This window comes from Lepidothrix coronata, unplaced genomic scaffold (genome assembly GCF_001604755.1).
Source record: "Lepidothrix coronata isolate B3197 unplaced genomic scaffold, Lepidothrix_coronata-1.0 Scaffold58, whole genome shotgun sequence".
Classification (NCBI taxonomy): domain Eukaryota; kingdom Metazoa; phylum Chordata; class Aves; order Passeriformes; family Pipridae; genus Lepidothrix; species Lepidothrix coronata.
The window spans coordinates 2001692-2012860 of NW_016690238.1; the positions used below are offsets into that span (position 1 = coordinate 2001692).

Genomic DNA, 11169 nt, shown 5'->3' on the forward strand with positions numbered 1-11169 from the left:
AAAACTCCATGAGCTCAACTACAAAGGCTCTCAAAAGCAAAGGGATGAGAGATACTTCTTCCAACAGGCTGCTGAAGGGCTGAGGGAGAAAAAAAAATGATCACTCTATGTCTCTCCAAGATGAAACTCCTGGATCTCAAGGTTGTAATTGCATTAATATTTGATAATTAATCACAAAAGCAGATTGTACCCCAATGCACAAATTAGTCTGATATGATTTATAAATTAATGTCTTCCCCCAACACTACTCTGTCACAAATTGGGGGGGTTCTTTGATGAAATTGTCTTATTTTACTGCATGAAGGTTGGAACAGTTTTCCAAAGGAACTTAACTAAAGGAACACAAGCCTGGTGCTTCCTTTCCCCACTGCTAATCTCACTCCGCTAATATTTGCAGAGGTCGCACACCAGATACGACCTTGGAGCTCAAAGCTCCGCTTTAGGGAAGTCAAATTTAGCTCCTGACTTTTTCTTTCTTAACCCACCATGAACTACTTGTGCTGACCAGCTACAGAGTTTTATTTAAAAGAAGAAACCCTGGTACTGGGTTGTACTTTTGCTGATATCCTTCTCTTCAGTCTCACTAATGACAGGCTTCTAAGAAATCAAATTTGGTTTTTTAACAGAATTTCACATGGTCCAACATTTCAGCCACAATTCTGATTTATGCAATGAAAGCATGAAAATAGTTTTATGTATTTTAGCTAGGGAAAAGCAAATAAGAGGCCAAGCTAGAATTATAATCATCTTTTGCCATTCTGTAGGGAAATTCCCCCTCCTCTCCTCAACTCCAAAACACACCTTTGACCCTGCTTTCTCTAATAAATCACCTGCACAGCTGAACTCAGAGCAAGAGCACAACTCTGTAAATGCTCCTGCATGCAGGACACTGCTGAAACCCCCCCCAGATTTCACCTGTTTGGGGGTGAAGCCTTGTTTTTCCTAAACAGAAAGAAAACCCTACAGAGAAATAGTCAATCACAGTTTGAGAAAAGCCTAAATTGAAGTGCTCAAATGCCACCTTTAAGTCTTAAAACTAAAGTCTTTCCTTAACCAAACTATTCCCTGGATCCTGAACGAAAATAAAGACCATAAGAATTAGAACTCTGGATTTCCAGGGCGCATTTTTCAGCTGCTGGTACAATTCTTTCCCACCCTGTGTTTTCCATATTAATGTTTATATTTTGGGGACTGGGCTCTGAGATTCATTTTACCTCGAATGGGGTCCTTCAAGGTCACTGTCACACACATCACGTGTGTGTGACAGCCAAACCACGCCAACCTATCCACGAGGAGATTCCCAGCTCAAGGAAGAAGCAAAGGGCATGTACCTTTGCTTTCAAATGAACACAACAGGCATCAAGAGCCTAAGAAGCCTAAAGTCACCTAATATTACACAAAAACATGTTAAAGCGTCTCCCCAAGGGCCCGAATTTGTCAGTTTTCCCTGTTAACGAGCACAGAAGAAAAACATGTATGAAGAAAAACATTAATTTACTGAAAATTTGGCAGTGAGGAGGAGCCCAGGGATTACAAAGGGAAGGTTTTGCAGCAACACAAACCCCCGAGGCCACCCTGAAGGCCAAGGGGTCACAGCAGTGTTAAGTGGGGTGTTTGTAACATAAGACCTTGGAAAAGAAGAACTTGGATGGCCACGAGCAGAGGGGGTTCAGCAGCACAAAGGAACAGCGAGCAAAGACTTTTAGTGGATTTAAAAATAACAAAAAAACAAGGGTTTCAAGAAGCACCTAAAAAATCCCTATGCTTATTACTTAAGCGCAGCAAAACGCTCCCTTAAGGCAGCTGTTTAACTCACACGTGCCGCAGCAGAGGCACACACAGGTCCCACGCATTATTAGTGCCTGCTAATTAGCTATTAATTGCAATGCAGAGGTTAATTAGCTATTAATTGCGATGCACGGGCATCGTGTGTTCTCCGCAGTCTCTGTATTCCAGCTCTGCCGCCCTGGCCACCGTCACACCGTGCTGTCTGCGGCTGCTATTCCTCCTCTCCCTATGAACTGGTGTGTTAATGAGGTGTTAATATTATAACTAATCGGGGTGTTAATTAGAGCGGTGACGGCTGGCCCGGAGCTGGAGGGGGTCCGGGGACGGTCAGCGCCCCGGTGCTGCGGAGGTCACCGCCGCCCTTCATCAATGTCACCTTGGCGGGGGGCGCGGGGAAAGCGCCGCCACCGCTCCCCGCTGCAGCCCCCGGGGAGGTGCCCGGTCCCCATGTGAGGCCGTACCGGCGGGGGGGTCCCGGTGGCGGCGGAGGGACAGGCGGGGGCGGCCCGCACTAGGCCGCGGGGTCACCGCAAGGACACGCCGGGCTCCGCCGCCTCACACCCCGCCGGGCCGAGATCTCGAGGGCGAACCGGGGCGGGAGAGACGGACGCGTGCGGCCGCTCACCTGCGGGGCCGGCGGGCCGGCGGACGGCGGTGCGAAGGCCGGAGACAGCGCAGCGGCGGAGGAGAGAGGCGGTGGCGGCCAGCATGGCGGCGGGGTGTCAGGGAGGGCGGGAGGCTGCACCGGGGGCACGCCGCTGGCTCCCGCACCGCACCGGGAGAGAAGGACGGAGATGAGGGAAGGCGGAGACTGGCGCAGGCGGGTACAGCGGTGCGGCGGGTACGGAGAGCGGGAGGCCGCGGCGATGGACTGGGGGCGCGGCGGGGCGGGACCCGCCGCCATCTTGGGGCGGGGCCGGCCGCCATTTTGTGCGTGAGGGGAGTGGCCTCCGGACCTCTCCCTCCTCACTGAGCCGCCCCTCGAGGGGGTGTTTAGACTCGTTTTTGAGGGGTTCAGGCTCGTTTTTGGTGGGTTTGGGCTGCTAGTGCTGCTTCTTAGCCGAGCCCGCGCAGCCATGGCCCAGTGTAGCCTCCCCGTCCCTGTCAATGGGCACCCGCACGACTCCATCCGTGTGAGGGGAATGGGCTCAGTCCGGCTCTGCTGCCGCATCCAGCAGTTCCCCAGGCTCTCTGGCACTCATGATTGTATCCTTGTCCCCACACCGTGGGGTGCTGCCCTCAGCTACCATCGCACTGCACCAGCCACTGCACGGGCACAAAATCACCCCAAGAACCATCCTTGGGGCTGTGCCTCAGCAGTGCCACACAAAACCATTGGGATAATTCCACTCGCAATGTCCCCCAGTATCATCATCCTGTTTTAAATGTTCCATTTTTTGAGTTACAGTCATGTTTTATTACTTTTTTTTAATGTTCTCATGCAGGAAAACCCTATTCCACAGCTAGCAAAGCGAGGAGTGCAAAATTCCAGGGGTGGTCTCAAAGTGTTGCCTCTGAGACTGGAAACTACCTGCTTATAAAATCAAATAAAATAATTTTGCACAGGAACAAGATGAGAAACTAGTGATTTTTAATTTTTTCTCCTCTCTCCTTTGTGGGACCAATTGAGACAGCATCAGTGGAGATGAAGGGCTGTTAGTGCTCAGCTGTATGGCTCCCACAGTCTTTAGGCTCTGATCAAAGGAGTTCATTAATTAATTTTATTAATGATTTCTTGGGCATTTGGGGTAGGAGCCTGTATCCAGTGCTCTCATGTGGGGCGGAGGGTTGAGCCTGAATGGGGTCCGCACTGAGGAGAGGAGCTGGGAAGAGCTGGATGGGACAGAGCCCAAAGCTTTCCCAGCCCCCAAACCACAAAAAATAATCATTAAAAAAATACAGTGGAAATTAACGTTCAAGTGAAGGGAATCAATCTGCAGCAGAGCAGATAAGCAAGAGCCTCTGGCCCAAGGAGTGGCTGCCTGCTGAGGGAGATAGCAAGGTCATCGCCAAACAAAACAGACCCTGCTTCTTCCTCCTCCTCCTCCTCTTCTTTGTTTCCTATTCCCAGCAAAGCAAGCCCTTGACAAAGAGGAGATGCTCGCTGTCCCGAGATAGCGGGAGTGAGGCAGGGAGATAAGGTGGCTTCAGCCGTAGCATCCCCACGGATGGATTTTGGGAAGGTTTCACTCACTAATACCAATTAATTCATTGTGCAGTGCCCCCAGGTGCTGGGCCAAGGGGAACCAGGTGGATTAGAGCTTGTTTGGCATCCCATAACCTATTCCCCAAATCGCCCTGGTCCCTGCTGCGGGGTCTGGAATGGGGGCTTTGCCAGGCGTTGCCATGCCAGCACAGACTAGGGCACACAGCAGACCCTGATGCCATTCTTCCAAGGGACAGGATTTGGCTGGGTTCCCCTTGTCCTGGCTCAGCAGCAGCCCTCACTGTGCTGATCCATGCTGTGTTCAGCAGCCAAGACAATCCCCCTGTTTTCCCATAGACATATATCAACTATTTCAAAGAGCTTTTATTTTTCATTCATTTCCCTTTGCCTCCTGGAAGAAGCAGGGAGTTTGCTTCCCAGGGCTTTCCCAGGCTCTGCAGCCAAGCTACGATCTCAAAACCTCCCTGTCCTCCCCTGGGCACTGCATCCAGCCATGACAACCACCCACCCAACACTCCCATTGCCCCCAGCTCCCCAGCTCCAGACCCTCAGGGAGAGCAAAGACTGGAATATGCAATGCAGGTTGCTTTATTTCCTTGTGCTGTCCTACAGGCAGCACAGCACAGCACAGCACAGCACGGCACAGCACAGCACAGCACAGCACTTGGCTCTGCAGGCGCAGGGAGGGAGTGACCCCCTGCTTGTTTGGGTGTTTTTTTGGGATGAATCATGGCCCCAGAGGACACTGAGCCCAGCATTAATAACCCTGACAGCTCCTCAGCAGTGGGTTTGGTAATGAAGGTTTTATTCCAGTGGGCTTGGGGCAAAACCATCTCTCCTGACAGATGAGGTGTTGCAGTGGGGAGCGGTGTTGGTGTTGGTCCAGGCACCCCACCTCTGGCTCTATGGGAGTTGCTGCAAGATGTGGCTGGTGGTCGTGGTGTCCCTGGGTGCCCACCAGCTCCCCCCCCCCTCCCCTGCTTCAATCCATAACCAAGAGCTGGCGGGTTTAACACTTTAACCCTCACCCCAAATCTGGAGACCTCCCACCTGTGGGGATCAGATGGAGCAGCGGCAGCAAGTGGGGACACATCAGGGAGAGCCTGCAGCCCACCAGTGACCCCAGAATGAGTGTATCTTTCTGCCTGGAGCTCCACCTGTCTGATCGGGGTGGGAAGCACTGTGGTCAGTGGTCCAGCTGGCCAGCGGTGGTCCCTGAGCCCCTCGGACTGTCAGGCACCTGTACCTGCAGCTTCTTGGGAAGCAGCTCCTCGCGGGGAGGTGGCAGCGGCCGCTTCAGCCCCTTGGTGGAGGATCCCAATGTGTCTTCTCCTGCCTCACCGAGCCCGTGCTGGGGCTCCGGGGGTTGGTATCCCGTCTGGTTGGGATCCAGGGGGTCTCGGGAGAGCAGGATGCAGATGGAAGGGACGTTTTTGTGGACGGTCAGGTTCTGCGCTGGGCTGTCGGGCAGCAGGTCCTGGTTCTCCCAGACCTCCAGCACAGTTTTGTAGCGTACCTTGGTGACCTGGTGGAGCCCTCCCAGCTTGCGTTTCATGATCTCCACACAGGTGATGGTCTTGGTGACCGCCCTGCCGGAGCCACTGAAGATGATCTGCCGGCTGCCCTTCAGCTCCATCTGGGCCATGGCGAAGTTCATCAGGTTCCTGATCTTGCTGCCCTCCTTCACTTTCATCTCCACCACGTCCGGGGACAGGTCAGGAAAGGGCAATGGCATCTCTTCCTCCGACGTCCTCACCTTTCGGAAGTTCTCCATCCCGGACTGGGCAACGGGCTTGGCTCTCTCTCCTTCAGCAGCCATCCTTCACCCCTTACCAGTGGGTTCACACAGGCTCCCAGCACCGTAGAACCATGGCAGGGCTGACCTCACTGCCCTCCAGCCCAGCCCTGCATCCCCACAACCACCAGCCCCTTCCCGTCTGCTCTCCAGGGGCTGGTAGCAGGCTCAGTGGCTGTGCCAGAGCTGTCCTCTGTGAGAAACGGGGCTGCAGGATCCTCTGGGTGCACCCAGTTGCTCCCAGCAGGGCTGACAGCTGGCTCCAGCTCTCGGTGATGCTTGGGCTCCTCCACTCCCACTGCAGTACTCGCTTCTGCTGCTCTTTGCTTCATTCTGGACTTCAGCAGCCCCCAGAGCTGTTCTGTGTAATTAGCAGATCCTCCCCTTCTCCCTCCCCTTCCTCCCCTCCTCCTCCTCCTCCCCTGCTCAACCACCCATCCCAGCACCCAGCTCCTGCCTTCATACCTGACAGGCAAAGGGGAGGGCAGGGAACCCAGCTCCCCGTCCAGAAACAGGGAAATGAAGGGAAAGGAAGGAGAGGAAGGTGGAAGGCAGAGGCAGAAACTCACTCTTGCCTTCATGATGCTCCCAAAGTCCTGCCCCCTTAAAGAGAACCTAGTCCCTTCTCTCTGCGCTTGCTCCTCTTAAGGACACCCACTGCTAACAGCGAAAGTCACCCTGCCTGCCTGCCTGCCCTGCAGCATTCCCAGAAGGATGAGGAATCCCAGCCATGCTGTGCTCAGACATGGCACAAAGATGCAGCGGGGACTGTGGGAAGTACTTTGGAGCCTGAGCTCAACCCTTATTAGCCATCAGAGAAGCTACTAGGACCTGCAGCCAGGAAAAAGCCGGGCAGATGGCATTGCAGCCAGGCATGCATCAAGTGTGCCAGGGCTCTGCTCCCCCCCACACACACATCCTCAGCCCTGGCTCTGCCCTGCAGGAAAATGTCTCAATTCCCAAAGCTCCGAGGAGCAGATGCTGTGGCAGAGCTGGTTTTCATGGGTGATTTCTCTCCCTCTCCTTCTCCTTCCCTTCCTCTCCCTGCTGCTCTCCCAATCCCTGAGCCTCGCCATCTCCGCATCCCTGATGCGGAGCTGCCAGCTGTGGGCTTACCAATACATTTACTGTTAGTAAATCCCAGGAGATCCCTATTGCAGGCCAGGAGGTGTCCCCTTTCTGCCCCCAATGCCTTCCCAGGGAGTGGCAGTGTCCCTGCCCCAGGCTGGCCCTTTGCCTGGCCCTGTCACCTGCCTGTCCCCTCCCACCCCACTGGCCAGGGGATCATTGCACAGTGGAAAGACACGCCGAGTATTGACTTGCAGTCAAATCTTATCGGCCTATGCAGGCCCCTGGATTGGTTTCACTTGGAGCAGGGCTTGAAAAAATACATAAATAAATCAATCGATCCCATGCCTGTGGAGGTGATGGCAGGATGTGGCCATCACCACCCGTCCAGGATGAATCTCACATCCCTGTGGTCCCCAAAGCAGCTTTCTCTGTGTACCACTGCCTAAATGGTGGTGGATATGGGACACCCCCTGATCCAATCACTGGACTGGGGTCTGGTGGGGGGATCTGTAGGCAGTGGGATGGGATCTATGAGCAGTGTGCTGGAACACTCCAGGGGATGCAGATTATCTTTTCCCACACTCCCTGAGGCCCCTTGGGCACAGAGAGGGAAACTGAGGCAGGGCAGGCAATCCTCCCAGGCCCACCCCCAGCACCAGATCCAGGCTTTGAGCATCCCCAAGTCCTCTCTGGTGCTCTGCAGTAGTGAGCATGCCTATTCCCCGTGCTTCCACCATGGATCCCTCGCTCCTACAAGACAAAACAATGGCATTTTCCCCCCTTTCCTCTTGGCAACTCTTTATGGCATCCTTGCAGATGGCACTTGGTTCCTTTCTCAGGCAGGCAGGGATGGATTAAAGCTCTCAGGGAAATTGCTGCCTTCAAAAGGTGCTAAACCCCTGGGAAAATAATGGGGGAATATTTCAGTGACTGAGAAATCCCTCAAGGTAATTATCCAGGTAACCCAGGAAGGTTACATGGACACCGAGGCCTGACAGCTCCAGGGCTCTGGCCAAGCCAGATGAAACCCTGGTGCTCAGTGAACTATCCAGCCACTCCTTCCTGGCCCAGAACCATCTCCTGCCTCCCATGGCCCATTTTCCATGGCCTTGTGGCACCTTCCCCACCATTGGGTGATGGAAGCAGCAGCAGCTTCTCCTCCACGGCCTCTGACTGCTGCTTACTGAACTCTGCCTATTGCAGCCTCCAAAACAGAGGCAGGTGAGGTGCAATCACGAAAAGGCTTCAGGAGGGTACACTCCCCACGAGGCCAAGGCTGCATCACATTAATGACAGCCTTATTTTTCCTCTGCAGCACTTAAAATGTAAATGAAATTCATTATTAGCAACTCCACTGCTAATTACCATCTGAAGCCATTCATTAGCCTGTCAGCTTATTTGTTGGAGGACAACAGAGTAAATGGGTTATTGCAAGTGATGGAATAGCTGAAATGAGCTCAGTGGGGTGGGAGAGGAAAAGCAGGGAGAGGGGGACAAAGGCACAGACAACTCCAGCCATGGGGCATCCGGGAAAACAGCTGGGAAAGAGGATGGGGAGTCCTTTCAAATGGAGAAGAGGCAAATAGGAAAGGCAGGAATGGTGAAAAAAAAAATAGGAGTAAAGGAATTACATCCAGAACATTGTCCTTCTGTGCTTCCTGAGCAGCCACACTGGTCACTCTGGGACCCAAGGAGTGGTTTCTTCCTCCCTTTCCCCATTACAGTTTCTCTCTGAGCATCCTGTATCCCAGTGCCATCCCAACCCCATCCCAGGAGGGGTCCAAATCCCTGCAGCATCCTCTTGCCTGGTCTCAACCCCATAGGAAGTGTGAGCTTGGAAGGGCCATTTGGAAGAGGAGCCAAGAAGAGAGCTGGTGGTGGCAGGGATGAAGAGGGTTGCAGGAGACAGCACAGAGACTAGCCAAACCTGGAAAAGTGGGAAAAAAACCCCAGAAACATATTCCTAATGGAGATCAGGGCAGCTGGAGAGGAACAGTAACCCGAGACTCTGTCCTCCACCTGCCCTCTCTATATTTTCTTTCATCCAAGGTGGCCATGCACAGGAGCAGGACGGAAAGTGGAAGCATCTGATACAAGGAGAGTCTCAGTGCCACCGTCCATCTCTGCGTCATATCTGCCCAGCTCAGGTCTCAGCCTCTCATCACGTTGCACTCAGCAGCAGGCTGATGCCAGAGCTGATTGTAACCCCGGGAAAGGGGGTACAGATGGACCCCCGAGATGTCACAGTTACAGGGATTCCCTGTCCCAATCCTAACCAGCATCCTGGAGCTGCTGTTTCACAGGAGCAGCTCCCTGAGGGTGCATCCCAGTCTTCCCAGGGTGCAGGGGCTGTCTCAAGATGCTAGAGGAACCTTTGGAGCATCCTAGGGTGGCACCAGCTCCCTGCTAACTGAGCCCTTATCCCTATAGTAAGCAGAAAATCACAGAGCTCAAGATAATTCTCATTTTAAGAGCCAGACAGTAAAAGAAAAGGGAAAAATCCCTTTTATAAGACAAATCCCTTTGCAGAGCTTCAGCATGATGAGCAGAGAAATGTCATAAGGACCCTGAGAGCAATAATAAACATGAATGGTCTGCACCAGCCACACTGGGGACTCCTCCCCACATCCTGCCTGTGGCACAGGAACTCTATTTAAGCTCAGCCCAGAGATCTTAGTCCTAGTCTGAGCTGTGCTGGGGCTGGTTTCTGGGTCAGCTGCAGCTGCTCTGCTGGATTCTGATCCACAGACTGACCCTAGACTGGACCTGTGGATTGACTTCAGTGGCTTGAGTTCAGTGGCTTTGAACCTGTTTGTTTGCTGGGAATTTGCTACTTGATCCAAACTCTTGGTTGGATCCTTCCCAGCCTGCCCTGCTCAGGTAGTGTGGGATGAGCAGGGAGGTTCTTCCCCTGCCCCTCTGTTATCCCCTTGGCTCCCCAGGCATTCCCTGTGAGTGAGGGGAGCACACATCTGTTTGAATCCTGAATACCTCTGCTTGGAAAACCTGTGGGCAGACAGGAATGTGGTGATGCTGAGGGCAAGAAGTAGCTCTGCAACTGGACATTCCCAAAGCCTCAATGGGATGGAAAAGCACTGGGTGGCCTGAGGCAGCAGAGAAGAGGGGAGGGGGGGGGAATTTAGGTGAGAGAAAGCTCAAGAAACAATAAATAAGGGACAAGAAATAAGCCCCAAATCCCCAGGGTGCTCAGCCAGGGTGGCTCTGCAAGGCTTGGAGCACCCCTGTGAGGTCTCACATGTGGGCAAGTAGTGGTGCTTGGCAAGAGTGGGAATCCATGACCCCATCCCCTTCTCCCTTTCCTTCCTTGCTGCCAGGCAGGGGATGGAGCTGGATGCATGGGGGGCCCCACTCTCTGCAGGGAACAGCTCAGGGTCCAAGACCCAGAAGGAGGTCAGAGAGGACAGCTGGGCCCCCTGCTACAGAGGTCATCTGTGGCACACTTTTTTTCCTGCTTCCCTCCATTTTACCATCTGTGAAGCAGGCGTTTTCCCTGTTTCTGCCAGATTTCCTTCCTTGCATGTCCACAGCAAAGGTGTTCCCCTGCTGAGGGTGTTTGGCGACCAGGGCTCCCTGGTGTAAAGAGATTTTGCCGCTTCCTTGCCCTGCTCTTCACAACTTCCTGTAGTGGGATGTTGTCTTTGTTGCCCCTCTGTGATTCTCAAGATTGGGCCCTGGAAAGGGAGGACAATTTAGTTGTCAAATAAAGCCATTTTCATGCCGCTGCACTGATATTCTCACAAGCCCTGAGGCTGGAGGTCCAAGTGGTGTGCACAGAGCTCCATGTGAGGACTGAGGACAATGGACACTGCCTGTGGAGTCCTCAGGCGGATTTGGGATTTATATCCTCTTTAGGAGTTTTTGATCCCTGTCCTAGTCCACCTGAGAATCAATCCAGTCCCTTCCCCTGCCCTCTGCATCCCGTCCTTGACACTGCCAGCAAAAGCAATCAACATATCCACCACCCCTCATGCAGTGAAGCCATTAATCAATTACTGCTCCCAGAGCGAAGCACAGGATGTGAAGCAGGGCACGGACACGAGGTGACCCGAATCTGTCCCTGCCAGTGGGACCTGCTGGCTTTCCATTGCCTCCTGGGTACAGGGAGCCTGCGTGCCCTGCCAGAGGCTGTCCCCTAGAGCCCTTGCCCCACAGAGGCTGGTCTTCTACCCACGTGGAGCTTTCCATGCGCCGAGTAGGGGTCAGTGCACCCCTGCCCCATAGAGCCCGCACTCCTATAGAGCCCGCACTCCTATAGAGCCCGCACTCCTACAGAGCCCCCACTCCTACAGAGCCCCCACTCCTACAGAGCCCCCACTCCTACAGAGCC

General features: G+C 53.7%; 2 protein-coding genes across 2 annotated transcripts in view; both read right to left on the minus strand.

The window, feature by feature from the left end:
• LOC108498313 (cytochrome c oxidase subunit 5A, mitochondrial) overlaps positions 1–2651 on the minus strand; it is a 5021-nt gene extending 2370 nt beyond the window's left edge. The window contains exon 1 of the mRNA XM_017816856.1: positions 2414–2651. Coding sequence (XP_017672345.1) covers positions 2414–2498 — 85 coding nt within the window. The 5' untranslated portion in view covers positions 2499–2651. The remainder of the gene's footprint in view (positions 1–2413) is intronic.
• Positions 2652–4538: 1887 nt separating this feature from the next.
• Positions 4539–6180, minus strand: RPP25 (ribonuclease P/MRP subunit p25). Its single transcript, XM_017816852.1, has one exon. The coding sequence runs from the start codon at positions 5772–5774 to the stop codon at positions 5142–5144; it is 633 nt and encodes a 210-aa protein (XP_017672341.1). The 5' UTR covers positions 5775–6180; the 3' UTR covers positions 4539–5141.
• Between the last annotated feature and the right edge of the window lie 4989 nt (positions 6181–11169).